The sequence below is a fragment of the Parasteatoda tepidariorum genome, chromosome 7, assembly GCF_043381705.1.
Source record: "Parasteatoda tepidariorum isolate YZ-2023 chromosome 7, CAS_Ptep_4.0, whole genome shotgun sequence".
NCBI lineage: Eukaryota > Metazoa > Arthropoda > Arachnida > Araneae > Theridiidae > Parasteatoda > Parasteatoda tepidariorum.
Genome location: NC_092210.1, coordinates 40,093,316 through 40,118,762, shown reverse-complemented (window position 1 = coordinate 40,118,762; position 25,447 = coordinate 40,093,316). Strand labels below are relative to the sequence as shown.

The window sequence follows — 25,447 nt, the reverse complement described above, 5'->3', positions numbered from 1 at the left end:
GGCAGAAGTGAGTAGTCTTTGTCGATAGATCTCTATTTTAGCATTTTGCCGAGAGCGCTTTTTTTCACGAATTTATATATTATGAATTTATTTGACGATTTCTGATTTATATCACGAATTTATTTGTTTTATTATTGTTATTAGCTATGCATTGAAAAATGAGTTTCAGCCGTGCTGTTACGCTTTAAGATTTTATACTATAGCACATTTCTAATAGGTTTAACGAATTACATGTCATTTATTTGAATTCAAATTTATTTTAATGACTTAGTATTTACTAAAATGATGAAATTCTTTTTTTAAAAAAAAGTTGTTATATGGATTTGAATTATTGTTTTGAATTCTTAGAATTTTGTGCATTTGCAATGTACCTAAGTTTGTAGCGAGCGAAGCGAGCTTTGTTTTCGAAGCAAACCATATAAGATTGCGTAGCAATTTTTGGGGGTTGGCGAGCGTCAGCGAGCAGGGGGTGCAGCCCACTAGTTATTATTATTAACACTTTCAAAGTGCTATCCTACTATGTTTTACATCTGTGTATTTAATTACGTCCATCTTTTCTATTCTCTCTTTATCATTAGCTTTCAAACCATAATATTTAAATTTTTGTATTATTCTAGAAGTATAGTTAATGTTGGAAATTTCACAAAACAGTACATTTATTTCTCTAAAGTACCGAATAAAAATTTTCAACGAAATTGAATGCAAAACGAAATGTTTTAATAATTTATCCCCAATCAGATTTCATATGAATATATTTGTTTGCAATTCCTTCCAAACGAAGCCAAAGATAAGTTCTCAATTAGTCACCAAACTATGAAAGCTCTTAGAAATGTCCACGCTTATTTGTAAGCTATGAAAATGAATGATTCAGAATTCATTTTACGCTTTAAGTCAGACGAATTAACTAAGTTTGAAGAGACTGTTCTATTCGAGATTATCACTGAACTTAGATTTCTAAAATTAATTTGGCTTATACGATTGCTAAACTACCTTTAAGCTCCTAAATCCTATCAAATAATTAATTATTTTACCAAATATCTGAAATTTCTATTTTCTAAATCTCATTTATAAACATAATCTGCCTCTTACGTATAAGTTACAATTAATTTTAAAGTAATATCTTTATTTTTGAGCAAACAGACCAAACAATGCTTACAAATATCCAGAAAATTACTCACACAATTTCTTGATAAAAAAATTTTTTAAAAATCTATAAACATTTTACAAATTTAAATGCGGTTAAAGGTGTTTAAGAAATTAAATATTAAGAAAAATTTATTTCTTGAAAATGCCACATTAATTTCTTGTCAATCAAAATTGAAATTATTACAATAAAAACATTTTATTTATGTTGTTTTATACACACAATAACCGTTTAGTAATCAAACAAACGATTGAATAATTTACTGAAAGAAGGGACCTTTCAGATATCATCAATCAGAATCTTCTCGACTTATATTCTTCTCGACTTATATTCTTCTCGACTTATATTCTTATAACTCCAGTGAAGTTCAAAGTCTGTTACGATTGAATACACAATATTCAATCGTTTCCTGTTTTCCAATTTCCTGTTCCAATTTTCGTACAGAATTTACTATCAGACAAAATTTCGACCATTTTTTGTTATGAGCTGAAATTAAAATTGAAACAAAGACTAGATGGCAATAATTCAATAATTTCCTGACAGCTACGAGCAGAATTTATTGTTATATTATCGCCAAAAATTATTTATCGTTAATTCAAAATTCGTCTACTTACAATTTATTCGTTATTATGGCGTATGAAACTGTAATAGAACTCTTTGCTTAATAACAAAAAATCTTTAATCATTTCTTACAGCTGTAAGAGGAATTTATATCGTCCTTTTAACTCCCAATAAAATTTATTATCATTCAGAAGCAATACTATATTTTCTGACTAGCTAGAGTGCTTAAATTTTTACTGGAGCTTCTGCTAATGTAGATTATTAAAATTTCTCAAATAGTGCTACCAAATTTTTTAACATTTTACAACCTATCAAAATCAACCACTTTTTGGCGTAAACAGAATAACAGATACAAACTAAAAGAAAAAATATTTAAATAAAATTTTAAATTTTAAAAATTACGTTTGTCTAGTAGACTAAAAAGAAGTAAGATATTTTTGTTGCATATATAACAATAAATGTAGTAAACTTCCATCAGCATTTAAAATATTCGAAAATGGTCTCAAATATGTATATTATCTTTAAAAACATTTTTAAAAATTTTTTTGTTATTGCTTGATGTAACGAGAACTTTTTAAGAAGGCTCCTGACCTTAATTACAATAATGATAAATACCCGTAACTCAATGAAAAATATTTTTTAAGAAATATTGGAAATTGTAAACAGAACTCTAGAACAGAAATTTATTATTAATTAAATATTTACTTTTGATTTATTATCAGTTTATTATTAATTTATATTTATTTTATTATTATCTGAGATACATAAATCGCCACAGTCACAACAGTCACTGACAATTACATTTAAATTACATCCTAATTATGAAATACAGTCATTCAGCTATTTACATAATTTTTTTGGTAAGAATATTTGCGCAACACTAAGTGCTGATATTAGTTATTTTCGCAAGGTCTGCAAATTGAAGGTCTTAATTTAAGAAACCACTTTCTAATTTGTCCCAATTTAAAAAATAATGATAGTTAGCGTTAAAGTGAATAAGTAAATCATGCTTAATGGCATAATAAGAAATGTGATATTATTGAATTTCAAGAGTAACAGAGGGGAAATCACACAAGTATTTTATTCTAAAAAATACATTAAATATTTTCGAAAACAAACATACTACTAGAATATGCTACTTTAGGGTGCAATGTTTAATTAATTGGCATACAATAATAAAAGAGCCTCATAGTTGAATTATAAGTTAATTAAAAGTACTTGTAACAGAGGGGATAAATAAAATCCCACATTTTTACCATGCACTGTTATTTATGCTAAATTCTATGATTTGGACCATCCTAAACATTATCTGTAGTTTGTTTTTTTTAAATTATAATATTTTAAGGTAAAATAAATTATTATAAGATTTCTAAAATTGCAAAGTCCAAATAATGCTTAGTAACAGAGAGGACATGAAATGTCATAGAGGGGACGTGTTACAAATTTGACACAAAGTTGAAGGGAAATATCACTGCTAAAAGTGTCTCTTCGGTTATTTTAAGTTGGAGTTGGCAGTACTGCTATAATTGAAACCTGTGCTACATCTTTGTAGTTATATTTAAAGTTTTATTTTACCAGACCGTGTTTTAAAAAAAAACAAGTACATTGTTCGTTTCCTTCTCAATTTCAGTTATTTGGGTAGCAAAATTAACTACCTAATTTTTTCCTAGAGCTTTTTACAGTTTCAAAACTATCTATTGCAACATCCAAAGAATCACAGTGATCTAAATGGTGACTGGTGTACATTAAATATGTCTTATCACGAAGTCCTCCAAGTTCCCAAAGCAAATCAATACCTCTGGAGGTACTGATCAAGGAGTTTCCTCGTCTTTTAGATTGGGTTCAAAATAACAAGGCTACGGAGTTGAACATTGGTAGCCGTAAACTCAAATTTGGGTCAGCTGTTCAACGACGGTTATAAAATAAGAAGTCAATTGTGTGATTGTCGCAAGTCGTTATCATATTTAGTAATTTTATGGAGTTATTAGGCAAACAACTGTGATTTTAATAGGAAATTCACATTTTCGTGAATAGCTCATACACATTTTATATGGTGTTTTACCTACACATAAAATATGGATAGGTCGTAGTGCAGCAAACTTAGATTTGAAAATTTTTATGTTTGGATGCATCTGCTTTGATACTTGATATGCTTCCTTCAAGGTGCACATTTGGCTTTGTGGACTTTCTGTCCATTTTCTCTGACAATCTTGCACTCAGCTCCACCAGAAGTCTGGTAAGAAAGTTTATCAGAAGAGTAGAAATTTATTACAAGTCTTTGTTTCATCAGAAACTTTGTTACTAGGTTATTTCTCTTGTTTTGGTAGTGAGGTTACTGAATATGCGGAGAACAATATAAAGTTTTCTTGGAGATGCATATAATGCACGGTGAGCTTTTTTAATAGCTTCCCCTTCAATAGCTTCCCCCCTATCCTTCCTCAATTTCTACTGCTTGTATCAGTGCCTTTTTATTTTTCCTTCATCTTCATTTTTTTTTTCAATTTATCTATTTTTCTGTTAAGGTTTATTTCTCAAAATACTTCTGTTATAAATTTTTGTTTCATATTCTTTATCTTTCTTCTCACAAATATCGTTATTTATCTTATAGAATATAGAACATTCTAGTTCTATATTCTCTCCTTCTTTAAACTGCTGTTTTCCCCACATTGTTTAGTTACTTAAAAAAAATTTAACTATAAACTAAGCACACTATCAAATAAAAAGTGTGCTCTAATAGTGGAGGAACAAATTTAAACTAGTTTAATCAGGATGCATTAGCACTTGTTTACATTCCTACAGTTCCCTTTTAATGGTCAACTTATCAATTTTGTGCAACTGAGGGGGTATTTAGTTTTGTCCTCTCTGTTAGGTCCCCTCTGTTATATGAGAAACTCTAAAATTTGTAATTTTTTTTCTCAAAAATATAACATAACGTGATTGTACTTATAAACTTTATTGTAAAAACCAAATATTAAATTAAAAAGTTTTTTTGTGTAATGAATAAAATAAACTTAAAAGAATATAATTGTAACAGAGGGGACAAATGTATATTTGAGATAATTTTTGACTTAAGCAATAAGAAAAAAAAATTTGACGGTAATCACAGTATAATTAGACTTAGGAACAGATTATTTTGCAATATAAATCAAACTATAGGTAAAATTGTGATATTTTTAATAACTTATTCTTCTTTAAAATGGACAATTTTTTTTGATAGAATAAGTCAAAATCATAAAGCCTCACTATTTATGATAAATTTTACTATAATCTATATAAAGGTAGAAATTTTACTATAATTTTACTATAATCTATATAAAGGTAGTTAAAAATTATATTGAAAGCTTGTAAAAACAATTAATTTAAATAAAAACTTAACGCGAGTACACAGTGACTTGATTCTTCTGCATGGATCTCCATGAAACTATCAAAACTTTCCCCCTAGTTTGTTTTCTATGCAATACTTCTTCAGAAATAAGAGATAATACTATTTAGGAGAGAAACTATTTAGGCAACTCAATGTATTGCATTATCGGAAGGTGCGCTTTTTTAATGTACCAATGATGAGAACTTTCCATTCTATCTAATATTTACAAAGACCTCGAATCTAATACTCGAAAAATAATTTTTTTCAAATTTGAAACAAAAAAAAATCTATTATTTATTCTTATATACTCTCTCAGTTTTTAATTCTACCTTCTTAAAATAATTTCTATTTGGGCGGGTGATCCCCTTTTCCTTGCATCTCACCAATCCCGATGATTGCTTCACGATAATTGTTATTTCTTAGCATGGAATAATTTTTTTCTGGAAAGGTCGAAATCATTCATTTAAAATGTATGTAGATACGATAAAGAATTATGTTTGCTTATGCTTGTGCCCCACATCCCACGCCCAACATTCATTTTTTTTAAATATATGTTTATTTTGAATCAAATTTGATTGGTAAATATTACGAATCTATTTCCCTTTTGATACTATTAAGATCCATTAGTGAACACAAAGACTTTTGCTCAGTAATTACTTTCAAAATAACATTTAAATTTAAAGATATGTGTTTATAACAAATTAGGTGAGTTCATAACTCGAATACAGTCATGTCAAAGATACGGCCCCGCTGGCCGCATCCGGCCCCCTGTTCGTATCAATACGGCCCGCGATCGCGATATGTCACAGAAAGAAGAATCGTGTTTTTTCGAGCTTTTAGACTTCACTCGATTCCTCGACGGAAGTTTTAAAATGTGCACACTACATTTATAAGTAATTTCAAGGGCAGCGCGTGCCTAGACAAGCGAGAGAGATAGACAGTAACGACATTTCTTAGCAACAAGCGGAATCTTCGACTGGAATATACTTGGCAGCACAACTACGGATTGCGCTCCTGCCATGGCTGGCAATCATTCGGGCGTTGTAACTAAATTAAAACAGAAAACATCAGGGAATTTTGTGGGATTTCACTGCATAATTCATCAGGAATCATTGGCATCCAAGCATTTTAAAATGGACCATGTCATGCTACCTATAATTAAAATAGTAAATTTTATAAGGAGCAGAGGACTAAATCACCGACAGTTCAGGTAGTTTTTACAAGATTTGGACGAAAATTTTTTTGATGTCCCTTATTTCCCTGAAGTTCGTTGGCTCAGTCGAGAAGTAGTTTTAGAAAGATTTTTTGCATTACGTGACCCTATTCAAGCTTTCATGTAAGAAAAAGGCAACCCAATTGATTATGACAATGACTGGTGGATTGATTGTGTCTTTTTGGTAGATATGAATTAACACTTGACTGATCGGAATGTGAAGTTACAGGGTAAAAATCTGATTGTCACTTAAATGTATTCATGTATTCAAGCCTTTGAAACAAAGTTGAGGCTGTGGGAAAATGAGGTAAAAAATCAAACTTTGGATCATTTCCCTCATTTAAAATCATTTGACACAGTGAACCAAAATAATTGGATCAGTATTCTCAACTTCTGCAAAATCTGATCACGGAATTCAACAATCGTTTTGAAGACTTCCACAAAATGAATGAAATGGAGTTCCCAATTTTCAACAATCCATTCAATTTTGAAGCTTTACAGGCACCAGTTCATTTGCAAATGGAGTTGATAAATCTTCAGTCGGACAGTATTTTAAAAGAAAAATTTAAAGAGGTTAACGTTCTTACATTTTATACACAATATTTCAAGAGTTTGGATAACTACCCGGAATTAAAAAAGCATGCAGCACGCATTCTGAAAACAAAAGAAGTCAGGTCTCTGGATTCTCGAGCTCAAAATAATTACCATCTTTTATAACTTTGATATGATTTTTAACAACCGTATATTATATAACATATAATTAGATAAATAAAATTTTATAATAGTTCAGTAAATTTTTTTTATTTGAATCTGGCCCGCCTACACATTCTAAATTTAATATATGGCCCTCTGCAAAATTTAGTTTGACACCTCTGCTTTAATATATTATTTTCGCTTACCAAATAAGCTGATATATTAAAAACGATTTGTACATGCATCACATGCTGTGTGAATTTATAATTCATTAAACTAATCTATTTTAACCGTAATTTGTAATAGCATATTTATGTAACTTACAAGAAAATTAATAATTTCAAAACGGTTCATAAGTTTAGACACCGATTCAAATAAGTTTATCTTAAAATGTAGCACAATACGATAATGTCGCAGAATTATGTCATAATAAATAAACAATCAAAATCAAAGGAGTAATAATAGCAGGGTAAAATAATAAAAATAAATATCCCATGTAAATAATTTTGATATGGGTTAAAAAAAATATTTTACTGGAAGACAATACCTTATGATTTTTATTCATTTTACGCTAATGACATAAAAATATATCGAAATAAATGTTGAAAAACTGGATCCTACCATGTGTTTTTCCAGCTAGTAAAAATATATTGACGACTAAGGATAACTGCAGGTTATATATAGTTAGATGCAAAGATTCTATCACCCAATTCAACCAATGGTGCCATCCTTAGTTAACTTCTATCAAAACAAAGATTCTAAACTACTTCTAAATTAAAGACGCACTAACGATTGCTCTTCAACTACCAACTTTAAATATTTCGATGAAATCGGAAAAATTACCATCTCGAAAATTAGCATAAATAGTTGATAGTTAATCAACAAAAGTATTTTTGTATTTTTGTTGATATTAATAATATATTTAATAACTTACGTAACTCATTAATAATAATTATTGGACCTATTTGTGATATTCCTTTAACACAAAAATTTATTTAAAAAAATAATTATCATAATTAGACACACATTACGACAAAATTACTTTTAACTAACTTTCAGTTTATTGTAGAACGTTTACTGTTGCCGGAACGCTATATAATGTATACAGAGCAATACAAAGCGTTAAAGATGTGTGTTATATTTCGAATTTAAAATTTTAATTAGCTGCAGTTATTTCAATGAAAAACAAAGAGATATTTTAATGGTATATTTGTACTTAGCCTATTTTTATACTTTTCTACTGGAAGTTCATATTTTTTTAATATGTCTGTTTTCGTGCAAATTGTAATTCTTTAAGCACTTTTGTAAACTGTTCTCATTATTTTATTAACTAATTACAGGAATTTTAGATAAAGAAAATTTTCTTATAACGTGTTTTAAAATTCATAACTTCTACAAATATTGATAAGAATATGCTTATATATTCTTTTAAGTTAGTATTAATTACTAATTTCTAGTTAGAGACATTTAACGAAAATTTTTAAGCAGTTATAGACAACTTTTCTCCTATGTTTTTGTAAGCTGTTTAATATTACTTTAATTATTAATTATTTTTGATCAAAAGGAGATTGTTCGGTAATGTGATTTTTTAAGAAGTGTTACAATTATGTCTTAAGCTAGATTATTTCAAAATTTTTAATATTTTTGAAAGAAGAACTGCATGAATATTAAGAAACAATAAGTATTAAATTACTATTCTATGGATAAACCTAACCTAACCTAACCTTTAAACTCTTCAGGCGATGTTTTTTTTTTCTTTTAGTTCTTAGTTTGTTGCATGGCTTCTAATAATTCTGTAATTATTATTTTGTTTTATTTTATACCGTCATTGAGCAACCGACCCAATTTTAGGTTTATGACTACCAATGTTCATCTCCGTTGCCCTGTAATTTTGAATCCAATCCAGAAGACTCCTAGATCACTCCTAGACATTGGGAGAAATTTGCCTTCGATAGGGACTTTTTGATGGAACAAAAAATAAACAAAATACAAAATTTGTGCAAAATCGGCTGAAGAGTCCCTGAAAAATTGAATTTCAAAAAAGCTAGATCAAAGGTTATTTACTGTGGTCTGTTTTTTTTCGCATTGTACATGTGAATAAACTATTTATTCATCTGTAAAACTTATTAAAAAAGTGCAACTTCCAATGAATAGCAATAAATATAAGCATTGAAAACTCATTTATATCTGACAGTTATTTAGTTAAAGTGTTTTATTGTATATATGTTCAGCATGAATCATTGCTTGCAATTTTAAAAAGTCGCTAAATTAACCGATAATGTCTCACAAATGACGATAACAAACTGTTGTAGCATAAATGCTCACTTTGCTTGAGTATTATAAAAGTTTCTCCAAAAAAATTGCATCATTCCAGGGTTACATTCAAATAAGAATTTTTGCTTACCTATGTAGTTATCGAGTAGAAACGGAGTAATGCTTGCATTAGCTAATTATTCGTCGGATCAAGAGATATTTACTAATTGCTCATTAGCGAAATTCCAGTTTTGCTCCAACCAAACACAAATAGACAAAATTTTATGACGAGAGTAAGTGTAAGTTATTTATTCTTTTAAAGTAAGGGAAGGTGGGTTAAGACCGAGTGCCTCAATTGTGCCCAAATTAGGTCCGTTTTCTAGGGGATAAACTCTATTTACACTTTACTTGTCAATATCGGCGTGCTGTTAATGAATTCGGAAATTCATCTGCATAGATTGGCTTGTTGTACTATGTCAACTATCCAACATCCTTATGTTTTTAAACTATTCTTATTCATTGGTCATTTGAAGTTATAAAAATTATTTTTTGTCCAGATTCTTAAACGTTCCTTAAATATTCATACCTAACAAACAAAAAAGCTTTAGTTCAGTAGTAGAATTATTCTGTTTCGTTTCGATACTATGTGCTCTTAGGGTAAGACTGTATACTACTTGGTCTTGCCACCCCCTTAATGTGCGTCGACTATGAGTCCACGAAAACTACAAAAGAACAAAAAGGAAGAAGATAACATGTACACCACGTGCATAATATCCTTAAATTGTCATATAATATAAAAATGATTGCTAATTTTTTTTTCTGAAATTTAGTACAAAGTTACCATAGTTAACATGCACACCCAGTCTTACACCACTAATGGGGAAGGACCGGGAGATATGACTTTTTCTAGAATTTCTTTTTATACAGATAACGAAGTACATACACCAAAGAGCCATTACATTATAACCACTCTCCATCTATAACGATGGGCTAGCCCAGGTTTTCTTGGTTTCTCGCCCAGGAACAATATTTTCATGGGGCACATTAGGACCCATAATCCTCATAGAACAATCTCTGACGTCTGTAAGCTACTTGAACATAGTTGCAGACCAGGTTCACCCATTCATGGCTACAGTTTTTCCTGCGGGGGATGGTGTTTACCAACAGGATAATCCAACAGTGCTTCGAATTTTAGTCACTAATTCCTATTACTTGTAGTCACTAATGTAAAAAGGTATTAAATTAAGTATTCAGTTAATACTTTCGTAACCAGAAAAAAAAGAATGACTTTCATAAAAATAAGTTCATTAACTCCTTCGCTGCATTTTAAACTATACACGAATTAAAAATCTCTTTCGTTCTTAATATTAGGAAGTATTTTTGACCATTATTTCAACTACCTTGATTTATAATTCACTTGTTTTTGGTTTATGTCAAAATATTAATGCATCCTTATGGGGTTTTTTATTTTTCGTTTTATAAATTTTAAAAGAAATTTAACTAAAGGTAACATAGTATTAGTATTGAATATACTTAAACTTTTTTATCGGATTGAACCTGCGGTGGTTAGCTAGTCTCTCCTTCAAAGATTTGCGTTCATGGGGATCTGCTACATTCTGCAATACTTTTTTAAGTACTTTGCACGCTTATAATACAAATCGCCTTTTAAGTTAACTTTTGTTATTTTCACGTCCAATGAACATGCATGTGTTGATTAATCACGTAATGTTGATTATTTTGAAAAGTCTGTCAAGTAAAACTCTCAAAAATCAATTTCAGCAATTTCAAAACTAACCCGAATATTGAAAAATAATTACATAAAATTAGCTTGAAACGTTAATTAACATATAAGAGAGATAGTTATCGATTGTAATCACTTACGATAAAATAAAATCACTACCCTTATATCTTACAAAGAAACAACCACTATTAATTATTATTTAAGTTTTTCTAAAAAATACTTATTTGGAAGCAAAAATCTTACATTTCACAAGTTTTTGTATTTAGCTGAATATCTTTCCAATTTATACTTAAGATCATGCGTGAAGTATGAATGGTTTTAATGAGTTTAGAAGAAAAGAATTGTTAAAAAAAAATACAGTATTCGTTTGTGTGGAATGTCTATAAATCACTAATGACAAAATTAAATAAGACAACCTAATATGACATGAAACAGAAAATTAGTAAGTTCCTGATAAATATTTTTAACACTTTTTAATGCAGAAATAAATAAGTCAAATAAAAGCTGTAAATTTTTATTAGTATTTAAATCTGTCCACAATTAAACATCGTTTCGATTTTTATTTAAGTTATGTGTCAAACGTAAATGAGTCAATAAAGTCAATTCTAAGAGACTTTTATGAGTTCATAAATAAAAAGATACTCGTTTTAATCTTTGTCGATAGAAATATATTTGTAACATAACGAATGCGAAACAGCAAAACTAGATTTTAATCGCGTTAACTGTAGACAAAATGTAAATTTTTAAAACCTATTTGAATTACTTCATTAAATATTGAAAGTTAGCTTTTTGAACAAACGTATTTCCTTTAAAAATATATTCTTTAAAATAACAATTCGGAAAACTAATATAACTCGTTTTAGTTTAAAAACACTTTAATTACTATAAAGTTAAAACTGTTCGAGTTTTGCCAGTATCCAAAGAAAAAGAAAAAATTTTGAAATTCTCATTCTACAGAAAAACAATCGATACCATGAATTCGAAACTAATTAAAATGTCTGTTTTCAACATAGCATTTTCTTTTCAATAGGTGCTTACGTTTACTGCATGGCTGTTTAGTACAATAATAACATTATAATCTAGAATAAATTTATGTCAAATGAAATATTAAAATTTAATAACTATTTAATTATCAACTTTAATGTAATTTTTAGTATAATACTTTATCGTATGAAATGAAACGCATAGGACACAATAAAGGATCATAATTTCTAATATTGTTCGAAATAAGAAAAATTTAAGATATTATATAATTTTCCTCGTTTATGATCTACTTAGTGGTTTATACACTGAAGAGTCAAAAAAAACTGGTATACCTGCCTAATATCGTGTAGGGCCCCCGCGAGCACGCAGAAGTGCCGCAACACGACGTGGCATGGATTCGATCAATGTGTGAAGTAGTGCTGGAGATAATTGACACCATGAATCCTGCAGGGCAGTCCATAAACCAGTAGGAACAAGAAGGGATGGGGATATCTTCTGAACATCACGTTGCAAGGCATCCCAAATATGTTCAATAATGTTCATGTCTGGGAGTGGATCCAAGAGCACTCTTCTGAATTTAGGCACTTCCGCTGTCCACCAAACTCCCCAGACATGAACATTATTGAACATATTTGGGATGCCTTGCTACGTGATGTTCAGAAGATATCCCCACCCCCTCTTACTCCCACTGGTTTATGGACACTCTGCAGGATTCATGGTGTCAATTATCTCCAGCACTACGTCACACATTGATCGAATCCATGCCACGTCGTGTTGCGGCACTTCTGCGTGCTTGCAAGGGCCCTACACGATATTAGGCAAGTATACCAGTTTTATTTCTGAATTTACTTGCATAGCCTCTTATTTTAAAAAGAATATCATATTATTTTGGTTTTATTGTTAACGTCACCCAAGAGCACAAAGGGCGAATCTTTTTGTTTAATGTGTCACGTAAAACTGTGTTTTATTATTTTACTGTGCTGAGTCTGGCTCTTGTTAAATTCCTTCCAGAAAACTAAGCGTTTAACCATTGTACATTAATTTTAAACTATAGAATTATATTGTGTAATGCATACCTGAATGATACTTGTCATTCAAGTTTTAGCAGGACAGATTTGTTGGCCATCCTTTTGTAGGTACCATATTAGGTGGGCCAACGTTGTTCCCATAGTAAGGACAGATAGTGAAGAGAATGAAAGAGCACTCACGCTTTGTACGGGATACGAACCCAGGGCTTTTCTGGTGCAAGGTCAGCTCCCTGACGACAATATAGTCCGATCGGCATGAAAAAAAATCAGATGTCGTTTTTTGTTTGCTATACAGAAATCCATGAAAGTTGAAGGACTGCATAAAAGGGCTTGATACAAAGCAAAATTTATATTCCAAGTTAGTTTCAGTAATTTAAACATTTTTTAATGAAAAAATCCGTTTATCAAGACACTTGAGGTTATAAAATAAATTCCCCATTAAAAATATATTTTTTAAATAAAGGTTTAAAAATACATACTAAAAACGCAGATTACCAATTTTTGACTACTACTTCTTAGAATTTTCATTCTAAGAAAAGAAGTAAAATGACCAACGGCAGTCTTTCCATTCAATTAACCATCAAGTTTATGGTTAGGGACATATATTTACCTTTATTTACCTTACGTTTACAACTAGCATGATTACAAAAACATTAAAATGAAATATAACTGAACAAAAGTTTACATTGATGAACAAAGATTACTTGGACATTTTATTAGGTAATGGAGATTAGAAATAGGTTGCGTTATGACTGAATTGTGTCTTGTTAAGTGAACAGTGAAATGTGGCTTAATTAGTTTATCTTGTGGTGTCATCTATAGAGAGAGATTGGAAAGTATTAGAGTTTTTTGTGTTAAGCAGCTAAGTGGTCTTTCCATCTAAGCGTGAATGAGAATTTCAAATTCTAATAGTTCAGAGTCACCAATTGAAGAGTTCAGGACACTAGAAGCTCTCATGTGTTGAAGGAAATATTATGGTGTCAACGATGAGATTTGAAAATCCATTCAGTCGGTCATGGGATTAACATATTGACCCTCTCGGCTAAAATATGTACCAAACTGCAAGAAACTCCATGAGGCATTTACTGCACTCTTACTGCTGTAAGATTAAGCATTTGATAATGGAAAATAAAATTATGAACTTGTAATCCTCGTCACATGGTTTAGCTTCCAGCTTCCGAAGAACGTGCGCTTTATTTTCATTGACAGTGGGCCTAGTTGCCGCCGAAAAAATTCTGGTTGCTTAACTGTATTAGTTGAAAACAGTTAATAAACGATTTTTCGGACTGTTAACTCTTTGAATACCATCTTTTTTAGGGTTATTTAACTGTTTGGTTGAATATGTTAAAATACCAATTAAATAAGATGTTATTTAACATTTTTTTTCAGGAAATTTCTTAAAGTGCAATTTGTTCTACGATTCATGAACAGATATGTTCATTGGCTCAAATTACCGACTGAACATCAGAACATTTTAAAAGTCTTTGTGGTTAAAGGTCGAAAAGTTTACGCTTCCACCTTTTACCTGAGGGGGAGGAACCCTCAGAAGGTTGCGTGTTCAGATCACGTCCGGGTCACCAATTGAGGAGAAGGAACCCTCAGAAGGTTGCGTGTTCAGATCACGTCCGGGTCACCAACTGAGGGGGAGGAACCCTCTCATATTAAGTTGAAGACAACTATGACAAAAATCAACTAAAAATTTATTAGCAACTGAAACAAAACAAGCTAAAACAGAAACATAAAATTAAGTAGGACGGTGTGGGATAGAGACTGAGTCAAGTTCGAAGCTTCTTAAATACTGGGGAAGTTCCAAGGTTGCCGATCGTGTGTTTGTAATCCCGTTGATTCTTTTGGCGCCTACGCACCATGCCTGGCGCCACATACCAACTAAAACTTGGATATTCATAAAATGAAATTAATTAAAGATATTAAGATTTAAAACAGATATGACATATGATATTCTTTCTCAATCTGCCGCCATAAGTAAATATCTCCTTTTATCATAACAAAAATATTTTTATGGTAAACAAAAATAATATAACACTATTAGCTGGATCATACTATCTTTTACACATTGTTAAATTTCTTTATGATAAATATTTATTTGTTTTGAAGTCAAGAGTTTGATGTTTTTGGTAGAAGACTCATTTTGAGACTACAGAGGCTAAATAGCTGCCTGAAATTAGCTCTAAGTTTGAACAAACAAACAATAGACATTCCATAAAAAGAGAATACATCAACATATAACTATTTCTCTTAAAAAAAATGATGAGATATTTAGATACAGATATTTACTGTCAAGAACTAAATTTTAAAACCTGAAAATGCCCTGAAATATTACTAGGAAGTATCTAGACGAGTTAGTAGTTATGCATATGAGATAACAAAATGCAAATACAAATTTTTCGAAGTCGAACTTTGAATTAACGAAATTCCTGTTTGGTTTACTGTCGGAAATGCAAATTTTCTCAATGTCTTGCCAAGAACGACTCATTCGAAATAACAAATGAATGGTGTTGCTGTGCAAAGTATTGAATGTATTGAATATCTACTGTTGCTCTTGTGTTTGCTTACGTATTTCTGACCAAATTTTAATAAAACGCAGAATCTGAAATTGAAATAAAAGAAACATTTAAATTACTACTTATCACGTTCTATAACGTGGGGTTAGTCGAGAAACTGAAAACTTTTCGGCAATTAATTGATGTTAGCGATAATGTTTTTCGCATCATGTGTGTAGATGGATGCTGAGATGCAGTCAAAAATAAAAAAATTCAAATGATATTTGGCCACGTGTAAATGAAAAGCCATAAAAAGAAAGCAGTTTATAAACATTTTAGCTCATTTTTGTATGTTACAGCTTTATACATGTTAATTTCACCAGAATTGAGTTTAAAGAGCACGGTGATTTAAAAAAACGAAATTCCTCGATCCCTACGTCATCACTGTAAACTATAAAAACTGTGCTATGTTTCAATCAGCAAAAAATAGTACACTAAATGTGATACTTATTTTTCATTAATTCAACAACAACAGAACAATATAGCATCAATGAGGTTCTGTTTAGTAGAAACAGTTAAAATATATTTTTTCCTCCGAAAAATATTCCAAAAACAAACACTACTGCCCAGAGATATTTCAGCTTTGAAAATATAGCTGTTATACATATATATATNAACTAATATATATATATATATATTTATAACAGCTGAAAACTCACTCCTCGCTCTTAAAAAGTTTTATACTCTAAATGCGATAGTTATAATACTGCATTAAAAAAAATTTCAAAAAAGACACTGTCGGAAAGTCGGATATAAATAGTGTCGAAAAGATTCAGAGACAAAGAAACAGCTAAAATACTTTTGTATCAAAAAAAAAGAAATATTTTAGAAACATTTATTTAGAAAACTTATCTCTAATATGATTTCTCTACTTATCTCTAGATGATCTCTCATCTCTCATCTTAGCTCTCATCTTATCTCTAAGATGATTTCGAAATTTCGTTGATGTAAATATTTGTTTTTATTGAGAAATTTAATTTCAGACAAGGCTTAAACTGATTGTATTTTCTAGTTCTTATTAACCTCTATGCTATGCTTTTTCATTTCAAGTTGTTGTTTTGTTTTTGTTTTTTCAAACAAGACGGTAAATATAATTAAATTGAAATTGCAGTGAGTTTTCAGATTCCCCCAATTCTGTCATGAAACTCGGAACAACAATTAAATAAAAGAGTTTTTAAAAAAAGAAAAACGAGAATGTTTTTACAACTTTCTTGTTTTTTGCAGCTTTTTACACAAACATTTAAAAAGAAAAAATCCTTTCTTATTCAAATTTTGCATTAGCTGTTCCGATTGTCTTCTTATTAAAGCATTTGAAAAAAAAACAAGCACATGTTTTTGTATAAGTAAAAAAATAATTATTAATAAAAGTTATTGGAAGCATTACTTGCATAATGCAAATAGACGATTAAGAAATTAGTAATGAATAAAATTAATTCTTTCTCTGATGTATTTTCTTACTTTTTTCTCTGAGCAAAAAAAACTTTCAATTAAAAATAACATCATTTGGTTACCTCGACACTCCCTCTGACTCTATACTCGTGTTAAACCCTCTTTTAACTTTTTTTTGTCGTTTTTTTTTTCATGTTATACGTTTCTTTCTATCATTCTTTCGATATTTTTTCATTGAAATAATTACTTTATCTGTTGTCTATCACTGAACCATCTGCAAATTTTTCGAAAACAGTCCTCTGAATTACAGGTTTGAATCAGTTGTAGGTCCTATCTGAATTTTTTTTCTTTGCATAAGCATCGAAATAATTTTCAAGGGAAATTAAATAAATATAATTTACTTATACATTGAAAAAATGCATAAATATCACAGATCAATAAGACGAAAAACTTTTTCAATGAAGATTCGTAAAAACTTTTTTTTATAAAAAGAATACATGAGATCGATATTAGAAATTTTACTTTTAACGAAAATATTTTAACAATATAGAGGTAAATTAATTTTGTGCTTTTTTTACATTTTTATGCTTATAATAGTTATTAATAATTTATATGATCGCAACATTTAAAAAATCTCATATTTCTTTAATCTTCGAAAAAGTTTTCAAACATCAAGAAGAAAAAAATTTGAAAAGTGCATGCAAACTTCAAATGCAGACTTACCTACTACTAATGTGACGGATGGCAAAAGTATTATAGTTCTACACCTGATCATTATAACGTTTGTACAAAAATAAAGTAAAAGGGGCGGCAATTTTGAAGCTATAGCCGGCTCCGGCCGGACGGAGCGGAACGGATCCCGTTGAACACCGAAACTAAAAATCTTTTCCCCTGTACACTTTTCTTCATTGCCAATTACCTGTGCCCTGCAACCACGTGCTTCGAAGCTGGCGCCATCTCTGTATTGTCTTAGAAATCAATAAACAGACGAGAATAAATTTCGTATTCAGACCCATACTCTATCATCTACTATGTAGAAAAGGAATCAAGAATCTTTCGTTTTGTTTAGTCGTTTGTGTTGAATAAATATCGGGCTGGTGCTATTTTACTTAACAGTTTCCAAAATTGTTATTTTCGTAACAAAATCGATAGAGATCTATGAATAATTGCACAATTTTATTTATTTTAATATCATATTTTTCTCAATTTCTTTTCCACTTTCAAATTCAGATAAACTATAATATAGAATATAGTAATTGTGTAAATTTTGTTTGAAAAAGTTAAAAAATGAAAAAAATTTTCAAAACAAAATGATCTAATAATCAATTTTGATCATTTTCAAAAGAAAATGATCAAATGATCTAAATTAGTTCCTTTTTTCAAACAAAAAAAAATGCCTTTTGAATTTTAACGATATTTATATGCTGAATGCAGTTTTTTAATTGAGAATATAGTGGAAAGTGACATTATTTTATACAGATAATATTACAGAATGAAGAAAGAAAAAGAGGATGCTATCAATAGCTTTCGTTCTAATGGTCGAAATGTCCGAACTCCTCCTCCTAGGACTCACTCTAAAAGGTTCGATAGCCTGACTTTAAATATACTAATTAATTAATGCAAACTATATTTTTGTGTACCTTAAAAAACTAAATGTCAAGTCTGTACATTAAAAAACCAAAGAGGGAAGTCTTTCACAATTTCTGTTTTTTTGGTGCACTAAAATAATAAAATATAAAAATCACATCATAGTTTGAGCCAACGGATCCCAATTTTTCCGCCAATAAGCCCTAAATGATTCACTTTCTTTTTGATATAGAAATCTATGATAAAAAAAACTTACAAATCCAATTTTTCTGAAACTACCAATAATTAATTAAAATACGTAATATTTTCACATTATATTAATTAAAAAAAGAAGAAAAAAATTTTTTTTGATAGTTAAAAAAATTTTTGCCCTTGAAATTATCAAAAACCTCGACTTCAACTTTTGAGCTCAAACTTTTGAATAACAAGTAAGTAACTTCTAAAAAGTAAATAAACAAGTTCGAAAAATAGTCGGTCATTTCAGACAAGCAAAAATCGTCATTAGTGCCAAAACAAAAAATTTTGCTAATTTTTCATATTGCAATTCGGTATCTTGGCACTAATGATAATACTATATTTCAGTACTATCATCTGTATCCCAGCCCCAATGCACAAAATTGCAAAACAGTGCATTATACGTTGTATTTACACAATTTTGAGCACAATGATAACTGTTTCCTTTGGTATCAAACTTATACAATTTGAAAGTATACAATAGAATTCGTTCAAAAAGTAATATCTGCTATTTAACATTCGATTGTATCAGTAATAGTCCTAAATTCCTAGATCTCGCTTTGAAAGACATTTTACACAGACATTAAATTCCAAATGCAAAGAAGTCCTAATGATATTGTTGAGCTCTTATCAAAGTCATTACAAAGTAATTAGTAAATTTAGTCGACGTTTGCTCAATGTTAAAACAATTAATGATCTATAAAAGTTTCGTTTTCTAACCAAAAGCTTTTCAGCTAATTGAACTACTGTTTTGATGACGGGGGCTAAAATATTTTCTGGTTAACTAATTGATTCGTTTATCTAAAATAATATTAATCCATTTTTGAATTATATTGACTTCATGCATCATAAATGGCGTGAAATGCAATGCATTTTTAAACATATCGACAAAGTTCTCAAATTCGATTTAAAAAAGAGAAAAATAAATAAAATGATATGAAGCTGTGACAAGATTAACAAGCTCAATTTCTTAATCTATAAAATACATTTTTACTAATTCGATTAAAGTATTTAAGATGGCTATTATTTAAAAAGAAGAAAAACAATTTTACTGTAAGATTAGGAAAACGATAGCGATGAAATCTTACAAATTTGAGTTGTTCAACAGAACTCTTTTAATTTCTATTGTTTGAAGGTACACATATTCTAAAAATAGAAAATTTTTCTTTTCTCCATAATAGAAATGAAATCAACAGTATTAAATATAAGTTCATCGAAAGCAACGAGTTCAATCAAGTTCAACCATTTTTCTTTCTTTTCTTTGATGCTGCAGGTAAAGCAAGGCAAGCATTGTTTTTAACTCTTGAATCTACCATTTTAAATTATTAGAATTATAAGTTTAGAACGAATATTAATTTGCCTTTATTCTGTTTTAATTATTCAATGGATTGAAAGCTGTAACTTTTAATTATCAAACTTGTTAACATACTTACCTATTATATAATCATTTTTGATGGAATTAAATTGTATGTGATGCGCGAAATGCGTCTTTATGTAATCACAGTAAGACAATAAAATTGAAAAATATAATTACTTAATTTATTTCTTTATTTTTAATGAAAGTTTTGTATTGTAGGCAATGATTTTATTTTAGTTCAGCTTCGAACAAAAAAATATTCACTCAAAAGAATATTATTAAATTCAAAAAAATTATTATTAAATTAGTCAATAGGGAGATTTTCAAAATATTGCAAGAAAATAATATTGTTTAATCACAACTGGAGGAATACAACAAGTTGCTTCAATTAAATGATTTAATCCGATTTAATTTTCAGAAAATTTGGTTATTTTACATAGTAAGCAAAATAAGTATATATTTTTTTAACAATTTTGCTTTTTAGCTTTTACTTTAATCATACTAAGTACTTTTTTAAAATTTAGTTTTCTTTAGAACCACTTTTTGATAAATATTTATTCATTTGTGTTCAAAGGTGCCTCAAGCTTGTTCAAGCTATAAAGCATCTTTAAACCTTTAGCTTTGTAATTTTCGTATTTATTCTGATAACTTTCAGTTCTTGTATTGTGAGTTAAAAAATTCTGTAAGCATTTTAATTGCATTAGTTAACTTATACTATATAAATTATAAATATGAAAAGTATGAAATTTTCAATTAATTGTTCGAAGGTTTTACTCTTCTAAAGTGATTTATCTCAAAACTTACCTTTATTTCGCTTCTCTTCTAAATAAGGATTCAAAATTGCAAGAATAAAAGGCTAGTTCTTTCAATTCATTTATTAGATCGAATCTGTCCAATATAGTATTTTGATACGGATTTTAACCATCCAATATACTCTTCCAATTAGACTGTTATCCGAACGAAATTTTTATGCAATTTTCTGTTTAGAGGCTTTATCTACTAGATTCTTATTCAATCACAATTTTTTCTAACAAAAGATGAATCACTAATTTGTTTTTTTTTAAAAAACACATCATCAAAAAATAATATTTTTAATCATACTGTGATATAATATATTCCTTTAAATGTATACTAAATTAGGTTCGAGGGTACCTTGAAATCTAATGAAATAAACAAGACAAAGATTATATAAAACTCTAAAATAGATATTTTTATTAATATTTATTTACAAAACATTATCAAGTCACACTTTCTCACAAAACGATTATATTTATTTGAACAACATTCTCACAGAGATCATTCATAATCGATTTGCAATTAATACAGTTAATTGTAACCAAATGGAAAAGCTGAACAGAACATAATTGAACATTATAGAGAATAATATGTATACAGGTGTGAGTTGATGCATGCAGGAAAAAAAAACAATTTTATCGGAGATAATGTGCAGTGCTAAAAAAGGGGAGAAGAAAAACAATTAAGTTTGATCCAGTGATCGAATCTTTTTGTTCTAGGACCCAATCTTAATGTTCCGAAAGGGTGATATCAAATATGCTAATTAATTAGTGCAGACGATATTTTAAGTCGCGAAATCAGAAGCAAAAGCATACTTTCTCTGAATAAACATAGCCTTTTTTCAGCTAATTCGGATTTCTGGTTCCCAAAATATTGTGGGTAGCCACAATCTGAGAAATTGGATACCAACAGTTTGGTCAGGAAAGCGATTTTAAGGTTGCATCCCTTAATGTTATTTTTACCTTTTGCGTTATTTTATCATACCTCGGGAACTTTATAACGAATTGAAAGACTTTTGCACACAATTATAAAAGTCATATATCCAAAGATAACTCCACGCAAAAAAATAAATTTTAGTAAATATTTATTATTTTATTTAATAATATTCGAAAAAATTGTTATTGTAAGGTACAATTTTTTTAAAATTATTTTAAAGAACGTAATTTTACATGACAAATTACAAAGTTAGAGAGAAATTGGTCTAATAGTTCCTGAGAAATAAAATTTTAAAAGCATAACATTTTTAAAATTCGATTTCTCAGGAATTATCCTACCGATATACTAGGAACTATTCAACTGAATTATGCATACAATGAATGTACATAGATATATTGTACATGTGCAGGATATATGCATGTACATGTGTACGATATATGTATGTCCAATGAATACAAGTATCTATGCACAATACATTGCATAGATATTTCGGTTTATTCTGAAAAAGTATGTTCTTGTATGGGATATCGCCTGCCCTTATTAGCATATTTGAGGTTATCCCTCGGACCATTATGAGTTCGAGAACGTGAAGATCCAATCATTAGATCAAAAGTTATTCAGGGTGGTCTGTTTATTTCTTTTGAGCACTGCATACATACAAGGATAGAAAGATAAGCCTGGAATGCAAATTTATGGACATTTAAATGACATTACATTCAAGTTTAATTCAAATCCTTAAAAACAAATTGTTAAAAATTCAAAAAAGTCATAAAAAAATTAACACATCTGCTGTGTCGAAACAAATTTTTTCCTAAAAAATCTTGTTATGGATTAGTAAAACTTGGTAACATAAATAGAGTCTTCAAATTTTTCTTTAGTTCCAGAAATAAAATTATAAATTTAGATTAATTGAATTCCAAAATCATAATCAATAATATCGTTTCCTTTGACAAGTTGTTGTGCTCTGCAGGAGTCAATAATTTATGGCTGAGTTTAGGAACCCGAAACTTTTGGAGCCCACTCCAAATTACTTCAACTTTTGAAAAGTAAATGATCGTTTGACTGCCGACTATTCGAACGTACCAGTTCATAGTTTTCCTATGAAATAATGATTTTTTATTTAAAATAAATCTTTTAAAAATATTTTAAATATTTCTGTCAAGAAATAAAATACACTAAAAAAATTTCAAATATTTAAAAATTATAAAATTCAATTCACATTTTTCAAAACGAGAATATTCTTACTGGATCTAGTTAGACTATTTTTGCTTAAAATGTACGAATCAGATTCGCAATTTCTAAATGCATTTTTCATGTGAATTTTTATTTTGATGAAAAGTTACAGACGGTGCAAATTGAAAAAATTAAAAAATATTTTGTATTTTCATTTTTAAAACATTTTGATTCATCACCAAATCGTTTGCTTATAACAAAAAGAGAAGGATGGAACATCTCAACTCCTCTCTTAAGATGAAAACCGATTAAATTTTTTCCGTTGTTTTTGAACGACAGCGTCAAAACATTTTGGAGCACGCTCCAAGAATTCCAAGTAGAGAAACTCACTTTAAAGTTCACAAAGCAACTCATGATAACACTTCAACTGACTAGCGAAAATAATTACCATCAAGTATTTTTCATTTTCCTTTACCCTGTATACTCGGCATAATACTATATAAGTATACTCGGCATAATTATGATAGACACGAAAAGAACAGACTTTAAAGTAATTTTTTCCGCGAGTTTTATGCTATTTCGGCATAGGAAGAGGATCACCAATTATACTTTAACTACATAAGATAAGTTTCTTTACATTCAAATACACATTTATTTTAAAAGTGAGAATTGTTTAAAAGAGAAAGTTTTATTTCGTTTCATTTCTAACTGAAATTTACGTTGACTTTGAAGCGCCAATTCAAATTCAGTCTAGTATAATATTAATCTCTTAGATTTTTACATTCTTATCAGTTCTCATTAAAGTAGGAAATGTGTAATAACATAGATATAATTTCTAACATACTTTTTTACCAGAAATTTACAGTATATTTTTAGTGGAAGGATATGCTTTATAATATAAAAATTCATTTGCTTCCAAAAAATTAGGAAAAGGGTTTTTCTGACATGTTCTAAGCGTTTAAAATTAAGGTCCTATTTTGAAGATTCATTAAAAATAAATGTAGTGTAGTCATTAAAGTCTAGCGAGTCTTGAGAATGAGTGCCTAATTTTGAGCGCTCGAAACAGGTCAACTTAAACCATCATTTTTTTTTAAAAAATAAATGCATTTTTCAGATTTGCAAGTACATCTTTCAGTATAAGTTTTATATTATTCATTGAATCGTGGATATCATTTCTCTTAAAAACTACCGATATACATAATTTTTTTATCAATTTTCACCAAAATTTTTATAATTTTTTTAATAATGAAAATAGCTGTTTTGCATTGTATTAGTTCTAAGAATTAATTTCAATTTAACTATTAAATTAGAATAAGTCATTGGCATCTTCTTTATTATATAACTCAGTTGCTTTTTTCCAAAAAATAAAAAGACTAAAAAATCTACATTTTTTAAGAACTAAATAAAACTAAATAAAGAACTAAATAAAGAAATAAATTTCATAAATTTCATTTATTTTGTTTCAGATATACTATAAAAAATTACCTTTGAAAAATGAAACGGAGTAAAGTAATTTTAAGACCATGCACATCATTAATAAATATTATTTCACTTTAAAAGTTTTATTGATTTAACTCGAACTCTCATGGTCAAAGATAACTTCATCCGAGTTCTTAAATAATTGTAAGCCCTTAAACAAGCATGAAAAAAATTGAAGTATTTTTTTACACATTTCAGAATACGTCTAGCATTTTTGGCATCATAATAAGCATTGTCAAAAAACTAATAAACCAGTACGAGACATTCTTTGAAAAAAAATTCACAACTATCTACTCTACAATCAAGAAAAAAAAGTTTTCTAAAGTAAAGATTTTAAAAGAAGTAAGATAGCAAAAATATTTAAAGCATGTAAGAAATGTGCATTTATTACGGTTTTAAAATATGAATTTTAAATCATTTCGGGATATGCGCTATAATCTGAGTATTTTGTTAAAAGCTAAAAGCTTTCTCGTGCTATTAAATTTTAAAATTTCTGAGCTATTGTCAATAGAATGACACACACAGATCTAAGGCAACTCTATGAGATTAAGAAACACCGAAAAAGTGCAAATTTAGAGCAAAAATTCTATTTTTTTCCCCTATTAAAGGAATTAGCGATAATCTTACACTCAAATATTGAAGTATAGAAATACCTAATTTTATGCAAACACATAATTTAACCCACAGAAACGCATAGTTTGAAATCTAATTACTTAATTATTCTACTTATTTAATTTGTGCAACGTTAAAATATTTTTTTTAGTTTTTTTTTCTTGCAATTCATTTTTGTCACAAAATATTTTTTCATTCTTACACAATTTTATCTCAAGCAATTACAATTTATAGAATGCAATTACATTTTATAATCAGCACTATAAATCTATACAAAAGTTGTTTAAATGTTTCTTTCACTTTCAAATGCGCAGCTTGAATCAATTTACTTCATGCATGGAAT

General features: G+C 28.9%; 1 protein-coding gene across 1 annotated transcript in view; it reads right to left on the bottom strand.

Moving 5' to 3' along the window:
• LOC107454037 (UPAR/Ly6 domain-containing protein qvr-like) overlaps window positions 1–17,891 on the bottom strand; it is a 103,835-nt gene extending 85,944 nt beyond the window's left edge. Inside the window, exon 1 of the mRNA XM_016071085.3 lies at window positions 17,655–17,891. Within this exon, the coding sequence (XP_015926571.1) occupies window positions 17,655–17,706 (52 nt within the window). The 5' untranslated portion in view covers window positions 17,707–17,891. The remainder of the gene's footprint in view (window positions 1–17,654) is intronic.
• Between the last annotated feature and the right edge of the window lie 7,556 nt (window positions 17,892–25,447).